Source organism: Oncorhynchus masou, chromosome 14 (genome assembly GCF_036934945.1).
Source record: "Oncorhynchus masou masou isolate Uvic2021 chromosome 14, UVic_Omas_1.1, whole genome shotgun sequence".
NCBI lineage: Eukaryota > Metazoa > Chordata > Actinopteri > Salmoniformes > Salmonidae > Oncorhynchus > Oncorhynchus masou.
In genome coordinates this window covers 20,986,411-21,001,590 of record NC_088225.1, presented here as the reverse complement: position 1 = coordinate 21,001,590, position 15,180 = coordinate 20,986,411, and the positions used below count along the sequence as shown (strand labels likewise).

Here is a 15,180-nt window from a genome sequence, read left to right as displayed (position 1 = left end):
ATCGGAACTAAAAAATGTTGAACCTGCAAGATGGGTCAGCAACGTTGACGTAAAAAGTGTGCTTTCCGTGTGTATGGAAATGTAGTTCTCTCGCTTCCTCCATTGCGTTCTACTGGATAACGGCGACACATGCAAAGCACAGCATCTCCCAGTAAGCAACTGGTTGTCGCTCTCATCGGTTGGGGAGAGTCAGCAGCACACGAGGACTTGCTGGGAGTGCTGAGTCGAATCTTGCTTTTGCGTATCCCTTTACCGAGAGAAACCGGCTATTTTATTGCAAGTAAATCGAACACATATTAGTCATTAGAGAGGGGAAGTTTGATCAATTTTATCGGGTGACCTCAACAACGGGTTAATAATAGGGGCGGACACTAAGCCAGTTCAGCAACTGCGTAACGCAATAATTTATCCACAGTAGTGAACATCTAGCAAAGACCCACGATGGACCCGAGAGACGCTGCCCCTGATTCCTGGGAACAAGAGGATGATGTTGAGGCCCCGGTCGACGGGAAACTCGATTCCGAATTCGCAGCCCTCAACGTGAATGCCAAACCGTTTGTCCCCAACATAAATGCCGTCGAATTTGTCCCGTCCTTCTTTCAGAAAGGCCCCTCGGAAGATCCTGATTCCGGTGGTAAGTTCGCGGTCACTCACGTTTGCGTTTGGCTAGATGGTTAGCTAGCTTGTTAGCAAGTTAACTTAGTTAGCTAGCTAACAAGCTCCACAACACACATGCGTCAACACTTTAGAGACCGCGTAAAGTAGCTAGTTAACGTTTAGGGCAAGCATTAGTTACCAAATTAACGGTATTTAGCTAGTTAGTTAGCTAAGTTACTTTAACGTTAGCTGTATTCGGTAGTTGATGGATTGTTAATGGCTTGTTTGTAGCTAATATTTTCGGTAGGTTTCAGCTAACTATAGTAACGCTATGTTTCTATCCACTACTTACTAGTTAGTTGCCGGTTAGTGTGCTTTTAGCCAACTGCCGCCGACCGTGTCTATAGTTGCATACGTTAACTAATTGTAAACATATGTGAGGTTTTGGACATTCGATGTTGTAGTTAACTAGGTAAAGTAGAAAACGTTATAATTTTACCAAATGTTACTGGCATAATTTAGCCTATGTCAGTCGTGTGACAATTGTGTATGTAACGTTGGTAAGGCAAACGGTCCCACTTTTTTACTGTCTACGTGGGCTATGTAACGTTAGTCAGAAATGGCTAGCTTAGACATTCTTGGCCAATTGTGCTTTTTGGGGGGCTATACCCTTCCCACAATGGAAGTTGGGATTTCAAGATATGTACCCAACTAGCTACTGTAGACAGATAACTAGTAATATTTGAACGGGTACAACCTTGCCCCTTTATAAATTGCAAGACATGACAACTTTAGGAACTGGTAACTAGTGTTGACATTATTGGTGTGACGTGGACGATCTTACTTTACATAGTGGAAGACAAACTTATGAACAAAGTGTCCCATTTGAGCAGACCAATAAAGCAGAAATAACTAGTCAGAGCCATTAATTGATGTTACTCTTTTACGTTTTGGTGTAATGAAAATGAGCTGTGGCATGTTTTGGTCAGTTCTGTCTTCTGCCAAATCCAATATGGAGGGGAATATGTAAGATGCTTCATCTTAACATAAATTACCGTCCTTTCTATAAAAGCTCTTAGGTTGTGGTGGTTATGCATGATCTATTAGGCAATATTAACGTGTAAGTCATGAGGGGATTCAAATCTAGCTATTTTCCCAGTCTGATATTTTTTGACGTATGTCCGTTTTCTTATCCTTTAACCTCAACTTACCTGTTAACCTGCCGAACACGCCTTACAAGCTTTTTGCTGTTGATCGACATCACCAATGTGTGTTTATACTAAAGATATTCAACCGCTCTTGAGGAAAATGGCAGCCCAGTAAAAGTATAGTAAACATCAAGCTGTTGGTGGGTTAATCTCTTCTGGTGGAGTGTTGTTGCGTATAGATGGGTTAGCTGACAATGTCACGAGTGGTTGACACTTCAATGGGGCAGAAGTCGGATGTGATTCTGGATGGCCAGGTGGCTACCAACAATGACAAGAAACTGCCATGTGGGGAATCGTGACTACTGTCAGCCAGTTTGATCTTGTTCTTGAGACCATGTCTTGTGTTAAGGTGTTAACTGATTCCATGTTAATTGAAATTTGCTACATAACCAAGAACTGTAAAAATGTATTTGAGATCACAAGTGCTGATTTTGCACAAAAAAAAGTCAATGTACATTGAAGAAATATAGTTTCCATGTTGTCAACAATCTAAGCCAACCTGTATGTTTTACCCCATAGTTGCGCAGGCTTTGGTTGTTGCAAAACAACCAACCTGTCTATAGTACATATTGCAAACCAGTTAACTGGGGTAACTGGTGTTGCAGTTTGTTGGCCTCATAAGAACTGTAGCAGTTGTGACTATTGTGGTAGGCTGGAACAGCGCTGGTTGGTAGATTTCCCACCAATCCCACCTTACATTGTATTTGATGAAAACGTCTGATGAAAGAAGCGTTAATGTGAATACGCTCTACCTCTTTTTTATAGCGGACGTTGAACCAGTTGTTGCCACCATGGGGGTCGCAGAAACTGCAGGTATGTATACGTGTGTGTTTTACATCTGTGGTCATTTTGCTCTGTTCAGCATTATCCATAAATAGCTTAGCTAGCCTCACTATCTATGGGCCCAGCCTCTGGCCTCTAACACAGACCTCCGTAAAGCCCGTCAACCCACTGTTCAACGTCCACCAAAGCAACTGTCACTGGTATGAATCACTAATTGATGCTTGTGGGCCTCAGTCTTCTCAATTAGTAGTCACAAAGTTCTGACATGTATCTAGTACAGCTTCTAGAATACATTTTTTTGTGCACATTCATTGTTGCCGTGGTAGTGTTCTGTCAGCTATTTTTGACCGCTGGCTGTCCTTTCTAGTCTCATTATGTGTAGATGACTGCCTTGTTACATTATATTTAGAAGAACCCACCCCCTCTATTATAAGTACAATTAAGGTGTGCTGTAGTGCCAGTGAACTCTGTGAGGGTGCTGTACTGTGTCATAATAAACAGATTGATGCTGGCTAGCTTTGTCTGCGCACATAGCTTTGGTTTAGACAAAGACCAAACTTCATGTCTGGTGTTGCAACTTGGTGCCATATTCCATTTAGAGTGGCTGTAGTTCCTAATTTTCTGCGAAACTGAAGTTTTAGACTAAAGAGAGATTTTTGTGCAGGATCCGCTGCGTGCTTTCCCCTCCGAGTTCTTTGAGCTACTGCTCAGTGCTTGCTCACTCCGTGACTCCATTGCCACTTGTTCGAAGAAGCGTTGTTCTTTGTCTGTTGTAACAGTAATCAAAGCAAACATAAGCACGACTCAACAGTCAATTTCTTTTTCATGGGGGGAGTTGTTATTTAGGCAAGTTGTATGTACACAGCCTATCAACAAAGCAAGACTCACAGGCAGTCAATAGTACGGGTTTAATGGTACAAACATTCGTACTGAGCTGTTTGGTACAGGGACCTTGGTTCATTCCGCACTGTGAACCTGAATGTATACATGAATACTCAAATAAAAATGCTCGGCCTGCGCGGCGTTGTATGCCTCATGAAAGTCAAAGTGGACTTGGGGGGGGGGGGGGGGCTATTCCGTTAACAACAAGAGCTTAATCAAAACTCAAATCTAATTTGGCGCATTTAAATCTTTTCTTTTGTGAGGCGCAGCCAGGAACTAGTTCTGTACAAGTAGTGTGTTCAAAAACCAGGACGATTCTCCGTTGTTTGGAAACCTTTTTGCTTCCCAGAAGATTACAGCGGAAATTAAGAGTATGTTGCCACTGATCGACAAAAATGCCTATACACCTGCCAACGCCTTAAACATGACACATTTAAGCAGTCTTCACCCCATTATTCCTAACACTGGAGCAAGATGGAAATGCAAAACAATAACGGTCTCCCATCTGCATTAAAGCAACCCTTTGCAGTTGACTCTGCCACGGAAATTACAAGAGCGATGGCTATGTTTTATAGCTGCAGATATTTGCGCCCATTCTCGGTTGTTGAGAAGAAAAGGGGGTTTCATCACCTCGTGAAAGTGCTCAAGCCACGTTATAAACTTTGCCCTCTCGCACCTGTTTCAGCAAACAGGTGTTAGTCCCCGCTCTATGTAAGCAAGCCAAAGAGGAAATTGTCAATTCATTGACCAATGCACCTTGTGTTGCACTTACTACAGATGGATGGACCACCAGGGCTACAGAGCTACTTCACTGTGATAGCCCATCACTTTACCCCGGAGTGGGAAATGAGAACTACTGTGCTACAGACACGCTTCACTCGAGTCACACGTGCACATATTTTTCTTTGTAAGAAAACATTATAGCATAGGCCTACACAATGTCTGGGTCATGTTTACATATTGATTTTACACACACGTTGCACTTTTATTTTAGTGTTGTTGATGGGTAGTCGTGTGTTTTAATTTAAGAAAATACGTGTTGGTATTCCTGATTGTTCTCTCATCAGGTATTATGACTCATGATCATATATGGAATTGGTAACTGTTGGCATTTCATTTTCCGCTTTACCGAACCGTGACCCCAAAACTGCAATACCCACCTAACTGGGTTTGGTGAACCGTTACAACCCTTGTCAACAGCGATTTTTAATTTGCAAACGTTGGCTATTGGGAGGCAGAGTTCTTTATCAGTAAATATGTCCGCATATATCGAAAGATTTCATCACAAAACTCTGATCTTTTTGCGCCAATGCAAAGTGCAGACTCCGTCTTGCTTGTGCTACAGCAATATGTTACAACACAGAGCCTTCATATATATTTTAGGGATGTTTGTTTCAATCAGCTTTCCAGAACTAAGGCGCAGAGACGAGCTACATGTCAATCAAATTGGTTGAGGGTTCAGTGAAGCATAGTTTATTTCACTTTTGTATATTATCTACTTCACTTCCTTTGGCAATGTTAACATATGTTTCCCATGCCAATAAAGCCCCTTGAATTGAGTAAAGAGAGACTTGAACGTGTGTGTGAAATAACATGCGCAGAACATGATTCGGCTCATTCGTTTTGAGAAGTTAGGGGCGGGGGTGGAAACTGTATTTGTAGCCTCTGCCTATTCCATTTTCCACTTTACCCCAAAGTGTGCACTCAACCTCATAGTGAGGTATAATTAAAGTTTTACCGATGAAACGTCTACATACCAACCATTTGATCTCAATCAGTCTCATGGAGATTTTCATTTAGATCTTGAGTTATACAGTTTGTAAGTAGCCTACAGTTGTCTAAAATGATGAACAGTAACCAGGTTTCCATCCATTTTATTATGCGAGTAAAGTACGTTGGTTAAATGTGCCTAATGGGAGTAACAAATGTGGGGAACCTTCAAAATATCGACAAAATAACTACGCTAGACAATGTGGGATCTTTTGTTGGTTTAACTGAATTCTATGAAATGTCTGTGGAAACACTTGTGCACAAATATTGATATAATAACCATCATAAAGTTGGGGTCAGTTGATGCCATGTTTGGTCCTCCCACTACGACTCGTTGGGAAAGCATGCGGTTTAGGCCTATTAGACTACAGATGAAATACGTTCTGAACTTCACAGGGTGGTGAAAGTGCAAGGTGATGAGCTTGATGCTCCTTTCCTATAAATATTGAGGGTCTTATTCTGGTGACATGATGATCGATGCTTGGATGCCGTTTTGACTCATTTAAAATTATCTCGCTTTTTTGTCTAAATAATAATCCAGAATGATCCCCAGCCACTCCATTCAATTAGTCTGACTTTTCCTGTGACTGGCAAAATTACTTCAGCATTCCTTACTGTTGAGGTCTTACATCATTTACATTAGGCTAAAAGTTGTGAATGTGCAGGATGGAAGAAAGGCTTGAAGTCCAGCCAAACATGTCCAGGCCCAGGCTGCCATGGCACACTCACTGACCTCTAACCCATATTCTACTGCAAGTGTTTCCTGGTCCTGGGGACCCAAAGGGGTAGACATTTTAGTTTTTCCCCTAGCATTACACACCCGATTCCACTAATCAACTAATGTAACATTTGATTAAGTGGAATCAGGTGTGTTAGTACCAAGTTAACTAAATGTGCAACCCTTTGGGTCCTCAGGACCAGGATTAAACACTACGGATTTCACTGTCTCATAGTTGGAATGATGAGCCATGCTCTAAGTGTCAGCATGGTCTGTCATCACTACTACGGTCTTTAAAGCCTGTAGGGTGCTGAATGGTTACACTATTTCAGATGTTAAACGGCTTTTTCTAGAAAACAAATAAGGAAAATTTTATCAATGTTATTGGAATGAACTCTGACCTTAAGCTCTAATGTTCTGTAGATTTGGCATTCTGTAGTTTTAGCTGTAAAATCTTGTCAAAACTGATGCCAGAAGTTTAGCTGTAGTAACCATTAACAAGCTTCGTAGAACAATACCCTCATGGCTAATTAATATGCTCTAACTGTACTGTATGAGTACTCTACATCATTGCCAGCCTGTAGTGTAGTCCTAGTTAGGTTTTCCCCTTTGAATATGAAATGTTATGGCAAACTAATTACATGTATTTTATCTATCTAAACTTAAACATTTATAGAGAAACTTAATTTACCAAATTCTTAGCTACAGTGGTAGGATTTTTCACATCAGACCTGAAACCAGAGGAATCTATTTTCAAACTCATATTATTATTGTTTATTCCACACCACTAATGCTCTGTTCGGTTTGTCCCTGGGCAGCCCCGGTGGAGAACGGCGACTCTGAAATGACCACAGAGGAGACATGGGACCTGAAAGGGGTGGAGCCCAATGAGGAAGAACCAGGAGGAGGGCCTGGTGGTGACGGGGGACCAATAGTTGTTGAGGAGATTCTGGAGGAGGAAGTCCTAGAGGAGGAGGAAGATGTGCCAATCATACCTAAGGTGGTCGCCCTGCCACCAGACGCGCCCAAGAAGGAACATGTGAACGTGGTGTTCATCGGTCATGTTGGTGAGTGGGGGCACATCTGCTTCTTTCTTCCTCTTTTTCATGGCTATTGCAGTGGTTTCACATACTATCACTTAGGTGTGTGGGTCATCTCGGTGTTGCTCTGTTATTTCTTGGGGTTTCATTTGATCCAATAAAACATGTTTATTGGCAGCCCTATATAACAATCATGGTGTATAGTTGTCACTGTCACACCTGGATTGCTGATTGGGGGGTCTGTCAAAGAAACAAATCTAGGGGAAACGATGCTATTGCCTTAATAGGAAACAGTGGGAAACCAGGCAATGTTTTGTGTTTATTTTTCATTTAATCAGCCCTGTTACAAGGCTAGACAGCACAGGCCATTTTTATCTTCTCTCACAACTCCCTGTTGTCCCTCATCTCTCCCTAGATGCTGGCAAGTCTACCATCGGAGGACAAATCATGTGAGTATCTCCTTCTGTTGTGGTTATGATTCATTCAGTCCAATGGGGCTTTTAACCCCTCCACTCTTTGCTCCTTCCCCCTCTCTCTTCATCACTCTGTCTGGTTATCCCCTTTCTCACTGGTAGGTATTTAACAGGCATGGTAGAGAAGAGAACTCTGGAGAAGTATGAAAGAGAAGCCAAGGAGAAGAACAGGGAAACCTGGTGAGTTACACTCTGCTTTTTACCAGGGTCTACTGCAAAAAGTATATGAAATGGCATGCCTAAAGCCTGTCAGTATAACAAGGGTTTAACCCCCTCCCTTCCTTTGTCTGCCAGGTACCTCTCCTGGGCTCTGGACACTAACCAGGAGGAGCGAGACAAGGGGAAGACTGTGGAGGTGGGCAGAGCGTACTTTGAAACTGAGAAAAAGCACTTTACCATCCTGGACGCTCCAGGCCACAAAAGCTTTGTGCCTAATATGATCGGAGGAGCGTCGCAGGCTGACCTGGCTGTGCTGGTGAGTCCATAGTGTCATGCTGATGTTTTTCAAGGTGTGTGTGTGGGGGGGGGTGAAAACTTGTGGCTGCAAATACCAAAATATCCAGTTGAGAGAGAGATCTCTTGAAATGGTAAATATAAAGATTATAAAAAATAACGATTTGAAATTAAGAAGGAACAATGATAAATATTTGTTTACTTGATTGTAAAATACATTGTTTTGAAATCTACACAGCAATGTCAGGGTTCCTTTTAATTAATTAATTAATTTATTTTACCTTTATTTAACTAAGCAAGTCAGTTAACAACAATTTCTTATTTTCAATGACGGCCTAGGAACAGTGGGTTACCTGCCTGTTCAGGGGCAGAACGACAGTTTTGTACCTTGTCAGCTTGGGGATTTGAACTTGCAACCTTCCGGTTACTAGTCCAACTCTCTAACCACTAGGCTACCCTACCGCCCCAATGAATGATTTTCAATGTGTATTTCTCCTGCCTAGGTGATCTCAGCCAGGAAGGGAGAGTTTGAGACAGGCTTTGAGAAGGGTGGACAGACACGGGAGCACGCCATGTTGGCCAAAACGGCGGGGGTGAAGCATCTGATCATCCTTGTCAACAAAATGGACGACCCCACAGTGAACTGGAGCCTAGAGAGGTGCGCAGTTACCACTTAGAGCACAGAAATCACATCAGGTTACAGGAAACTGGTAGTCACGGGTGCTTGCTCCAGTTTACATCAACAAGAAAACACCCATTACAGAGAAGATGATGTGGTTATGGTCAAAGCCGAGGGTGGAATCCTTTGTTGATGTAGGGTCTTTGTAGAACCTTAACGGAAATCATGCATACATTGACATCATTACAATATTTGCTCGAGAGTTTAACATTTATTCTCATGTATCTGAAATCCAGCTCAACCCACTATTTTTTGTTTAACCTGAAAACTCAGGTACGAAGAATGCAAGGAAAAACTAGTGCCATTTTTGAAGAAGGTTGGCTTCAACCCCAAGAAAGACATTCACTTCATGCCCTGCTCTGGCCTCACAGGAGCCAACCTCAAAGAGCCTGTTGAGTCGTGCACTTGGTATACGTGAGTATCACCAGCTTTTACACTGCTGTCCATGGACTGTGTTCACTAGGTACGAAACGGAAGAAAACAGTCAAATGGAGAGGTACTATCTCTACTTGTCCAGTAAGAAACGCTCCTTCCTTCTCTGTTAACAAAGCCACACAAAAGGTACTATAACATTTCAGTGTGAATGGATTGAATAGTCGTCTGACGCTACTGTCCTGACCTGTTCATCTCCTCTCTCTCTGTCTTCCAGGGGGTTACCATTCATTCCACATCTGGACAGTTTGCCAAACTTAAACAGAGCGAGCGACGGACCAGTCAGATTACCCATCGTAGACAAATACAAGGTGAAGACGACCACATTATGAAACCTTAATATTTTATTCTATTGCCATTAATATGGCAACCAACCCATTATATTTAAGTGTTTATTTAGATACGGTTGTCCTTTACATGACAGTATTTTGATGGTCAACAACTGTAGTGAGCCTTGTCATTCGTACTGCCCACATCAGCAGCTACACTGTACATCCTGTACATCCTATTTCCTGGTAATAAAAAGCCTATTTAAACACACTTGTTTTTAACCCGCTCACACAACTGTAGAAGACCTTTTTCTGACTTTGGTTACTTAATCTGGCCTCTTTCTACTGTTGTTCCCGACCCTATAGGACATGGGTACTGTCATCCTGGGGAAACTGGAGTCGGGGTCCATCAGTAAAGCACAGCAGCTTGTCATGATGCCAAACAGGGTAAGACAGTCTCCAGCAGTCTGCCATGGAACATCCAACGCCCATCAGAGCATTAGAGCTATAGCTAATCCTAGCTAATGGGGTGGCAAGTATCTTAAGCCGGAGTTGTTTAGTCATAGGTATTTTTTTCTTGTATTTACCATTTGTCTGTGCCACACGGTATCTCCCTCTGTTGTTTTTTTTACCATAAAGGTGTTTGCTCCATCTCTTATTATGAACTTGTGTTAATGGCTGGGTATCTCTTCCATCCTTCCTCCCTGTAGCACACTGTGGAGGTGTTGAGCCTGCTGAGTGATGATGTGGAGACAGACGATGCTTCTCCTGGAGAGAACCTGAAGCTGAGACTGAAGGGCATCGAGGAGGAGGAGATCCTGCCAGGCTTCATCCTCTGTAACGCTGAGAACCTCTGCCACTCTGGACGCACCTTTGACGCCCAGGTACGCCAGTCACCACGCCACCACAGATACTAAGGCGGTTGGAGTTGGACCGTAGTCCTGTCTGAATGTCGCCCTAATGGCAAACATATTGGATTTATTGGTGTTTGTTTTTACTCAGTATTGTGTTGTGTGTTCTCACAGATTGTCATCATTGAACACAAGTCCATTATCTGCCCTGGTTACAATGCTGTCCTCCACATCCACACCTGCATCGAAGAAGTGCAAATTACGGTAATTATACTGTCATAATGTCATAACCTTCAAAAGGAACCATCTTAATTTTGAATCTGCAATGTATTCCCTTTTAACTGCACCTGACAAATAGTGTTTTAAAGACCTGCCAGTAGTTATTGTGATGGTTCTGCTCCACATCTAGGCCTTAATTTGTCTGGTAGACAAGAAGTCAGGAGAGAAAAGTAAGACGCGACCGCGCTTTGTGAAACAGGACCAGGTGTGCATTGCCCGTCTGCGCACAGCTGGAACCATCTGCCTTGAAACCTTCAAAGACTTCCCCCAGATGGGACGGTTCACCCTACGGGATGAAGGTACGGGCCTCTGCCATCACTGGGGCTGTTAGTCGGCGGCAGGTAGCCTAGCGTTGAGCCCGTAAAGGGAAGGTGTCTCGGTCGAATCCCCAAGTTGACTACTTGAAAAATGACGATTTGCCCTTGAGCAAGGCACTTAACCCTGATTACTTATGTAATTCGCTCTGGATAAGAGCGTCTGTTGAATGATGAAAGTATATATGTAAAATGTTAGTAGTCCCTAAATGGCCATGCTGGAAGGAACAATGGTTTAAATGTAGTCCAAACTGAAACCAAGGTTAAAGTAGGGCTGGGTGATATACCGTATTTATGATATACCGGTATTGATGCAGGGACCGACCGGTTTGGGTTTTTCTTTACCTTCTATATCGGTGTTTGGTTTGTTAAATGTGATACGCCATGTGTAATGTCCATTTTTATAGGTTACTTCGCTACTTGAGTCATCTCTCTGTGCCACTTTCCACGCAGACCTAGCCACGCTCCCTGTCACTCAAGGAGCGTATTTGATGTTCCTCAACCACTAGACACTTGCGTTGAGTCTGCATGGTCAATGTAGCACATGCAACAATGTTGACGACAACGATGCTGTTTTCACTTTGCTTCTTAGTATAGATCCACTAGTGTTGTATAGTTACACTATTAGTTTGTTTCTTACATCAGCAAACAGCTAGTTTGTCTTTTCTTAGCAAGTTGCCCTAAATCTTGTGAGATGCAAATTGTTAGCCATTAATGCTGATAGCTAGCTAATAAATGTACTGAGTAAGAGCAAACGTAGCTAGCTATACAGCCTGATAATACCAGCGATGGTGTAGACCTAAATCAGCATGTTTGTGCAACAGTATCTTCTAAAACAAAGAGGAATATGCAAAGCAAGAATATGTTAGCTACATGGAGTAGTTAAGAGAGAACATGCTATGTAGCCAAAGCTTATAGGGTTCCCTAGGAAACACTTATCAACACTTTAGTTCCTTCCCTGTCACAATAACTCCTCCCTGGCATTTTAATTTGTTGTCGTCTCAAACACTATTCAAAGTGCCCACTTATATTCGAACTATAGAATTAGAATAGTCATTATATTTCCATGATTCAAACAGTTTTACTCTCATTCGCAGGTCAAGCTGCAATTGCAACATTTGGTTAAAAATAAGTCCTTGATTATTTTCCCATATCGTGCAGCCCTACATGGCAGCATGGAAATTCTCCATTGAGCAGTGGTGTAAAAATACTTTCAAGTACTGAAGTTTTTTTTTTTTGTATCTACTTTTTTTATTTGACAACTTTTACTTCACAACATTCCTAAAGAAAATAATATACTTCTTACTCCATACATTTTCCCTGACACCTAAAAGTACTTGTCCTGTCCTGCTCAGCATTCAAAATGTAACAATGGTCCAATTCACACACTTGTCAAGAGAACATCCCTGGTCATGTACTGCCTCTGATCTGGATGACTCACTAAACACAAATGCTTTGTTTGTAAATTATTGTTGAGTGTTGGCGTGTGCCCCTGGCTATTCGTAAGCAAGAAAATAGTGCCGTCTGGTTTGCTTAAAATAGGGATTTTGAAATTATTTTTTACTTTTGATACTTAAGTACATTTTATCAATTACATTTACTTTTTATACTTAAGTATATTTAAAACCAAATACTTTTACTGAAGTATTATTTTACTGGGTAATTTTCTATTAACGTATCTTTTACTCAAGTATGACAATTCGGTCATTTTTCCCACCATTGCATTTGAGTGCAGGAGATGCAGAAATGATAAGTGCTGACATTTGTTTTGGTTTTATACTGTACAATCAGAATGGGGAAAGACTCATTGAAATCACTTAGAATGTATGTGTTGCGCCACTAGGATCACTCACTACTCAAAAAGCAAATGTACAACTTCACTATTCAAAAACTTAAATTGGTCATACTGTAAAAATAAAAAAAATCAATACATTGATAGATTATTTTGGTCATATTGCCCAGCTCTAGATTAAAGTCTCTGTTAGTGGTTGAGTCGCATTTGTGGTGAAAAGTACTGTTGGTTCGGGAGTGTGGTAGAGGGGATGGGTCATTCATTGGGACCCTAAAGAGGGAGAAAGTCTGTAGGAGTGGGTCGGAGAGTGGAGGGTCTCCACTTATGAAGATTTAATTTAAAACTAGCCCATTTGGACTTGAGTAGACAGGCTTTGCTGTTAACCTACATCTGTGTCCTCTCCCCAGGTAAGACCATTGCCATTGGTAAGGTGTTGAAGCTCGTTGCTGAGAGGGACTGAAGCGTTTGTATGGGAGTCCCCGGTCACAGTCTGGCACCATGGTGGGGTGGGGGTGAAGAGTGGGGTCAGGGGTCATTGATGGGAACTCTGCTCGCGGCCCTCTCTTCTCTCCCCCTTTGACCTGTCGATGATCAGCTTAAAAAACTTATCTGAAAAAGAAACCTGTTTTTAAGCAAATGAAAAACGAGATCAAGTACACACGAGTCAGCTTTCTCATATTGAGAGCTCAGCTATGCCATTTTTGGGTTAGGCCCTGCCACCAAACCCATTCCCTCACACCCCTACTCTGGTCTACTCATGACCATAAAACACAATTGTCTTCTCTTACAGTTTTTTATTTTTTCCATCATTGAACATTTTAAAATGGCAGCAGTTATATCTGTAACCAGACAAGGACCAGGATTTGCTTGTAATACAGAAAAATATATTATTTACAAAAAGATGTTTGAGAATTTAACAAGTTGAAACCAAAATGTTATTATCTTGGTTGTACAAAGGGTTGAAAATATCCACTAACTTCCCAAAATTCAGAATCGGGGGTGGGGGGGGGGGGGGAGATAGGCAGGAAAACTGTAATCCTCCAGCCAGGATTTCTGGAAAACCTGGGAATTTTGTGAAAATTAATGAATTTTTGCAACCCTTGTTGTACATGTCTCCCATTGCTTTTACCCACTTTTGGTTTCTCTTATATGGCGTTCTGGCAGTGTGCTTGAGCGCCTTCACATGTTATTAAAGCAAACTACTATGACAATAAAATATAAAAATTGGAGTGCTAGTTCTTTATTTGTGCTGTTTAACATTAAGAGAAAAAAATATAATTAAGTTGACATTTAATCTTTATCATGCGTACCAAAAAAATACATCTTTACCCTGTGAGAAAGATGGAATTTAGTAGAGCTGTTTCATGGCACAAGTGTGTTCAGGCAATCCTTTTCAAAGCCTAAAATCCTTTATTTCAACTCATACAGAATGTGCCCTACAGCTGGATATTTGCCTGTGTGTAATGATGACCACTTGTACCTTTTGTACTCTACTAAATTACATGACAAGCAGGTGGCACCTCTTCTCTCTCTCAAGTTTTACTCTAATGGATATTGTTGTAATCACAGATCAATTTAATAAATCAAACATGACTTGTATTTACGCTAACCTAACTATCCATACACAACTGACATCTGGACCCAATTAGAATGTCTATAATACTCTCCCATGCCATAAATTACCCATTGTCCATAAGCATCAGGCCCCTTTTCAAACTTAAATTCTATCAATTTGTAGCATTCAAATGTACAATATTCAATTGATTTTATTTGTCGAATTTGGCCATCGGGCCCCATCCGAAACAGTCATGATGGCATGCCCCTGCCATAGCCCTTCCAAAATAATAATGTACTGTTCCATTTTCCAATAATACATAGTCTAAAATGCTATGTGGGGAGAATATACTGTATGTAAACAGGGCAAAAACTGGAGCAAAGCAGAGATCGCCATGACATGGTGGAGGGACACAGAGCGGGATAGGGAACGACAGGGTGGGGTTGCTCTTCTGTGGGTGTGGCTTTGGCCATAGTAGTGGTTTTGACAGTAGTTGTCAGAGGAGCAGCCAGCCAGCCTCTGACCAACACTGGGCAAAGAGTGAGAGAACACAGGCGAAACGCCTAATGGTAAGTGAGGACATCGTTTTTTTTAAATGATTTTGAATTAATTTGGAGACTCCAGGATTTGATTAAATGTAAAAATGGGTTGGAATTAATTTTTTCATGTTTTATTGCAATTTTAACAAGTCAAATAAGATCTGAAATGGTGAGTTCTGCACTGACAGATTGGTTGATTTAAAATAGTAAACCGTACATCTCTGAATGTATGTCTGTGAAGTATCAGTAGTTGATAAAGTCCTATACTTTTAAGTGGTGTCTGTTCTGATTTGTTATCCCTTCAGCACAACCCAAGGATGCAATCCACAGTGTTCACGGTGTCAGACATGGATCGTAAAACCAGCCGCACCAGCACCAGCCATGAGACCCAGGACACTGAAGCAACGACCCCACTGAACCATGTCCCTGACGGGGTCGTCCTGGGCACTAACATCCCCTGCTGGTACTACTTCACCAGGCCCATCCTGGCCATCCTTATCGGCGGAGTGCTGTTCGGCTTGGGCACGGCCCTCTCCCTGCTTTACT

General features: G+C 41.9%; 1 protein-coding gene across 1 annotated transcript; it reads left to right on the top strand.

Annotated features, from left to right (window-relative positions):
* Positions 1-163: 163 nt before the first annotated feature.
* On the top strand, positions 164-13,769 carry LOC135554502 (eukaryotic peptide chain release factor GTP-binding subunit ERF3A-like). The gene is made up of 14 exons (XM_064986840.1): positions 164-634; positions 2,571-2,618; positions 6,777-7,025; positions 7,414-7,447; positions 7,574-7,651; positions 7,766-7,946; positions 8,428-8,582; positions 8,877-9,017; positions 9,253-9,346; positions 9,671-9,751; positions 10,015-10,188; positions 10,330-10,419; positions 10,565-10,733; positions 12,948-13,769. The coding sequence occupies exons 1-14, from the start codon at positions 442-444 to the stop codon at positions 12,998-13,000; spliced, it is 1,740 nt and encodes a 579-aa protein (XP_064842912.1). The 5' UTR covers positions 164-441; the 3' UTR covers positions 13,001-13,769.
* Positions 13,770-15,180: the final 1,411 nt, after the last annotated feature.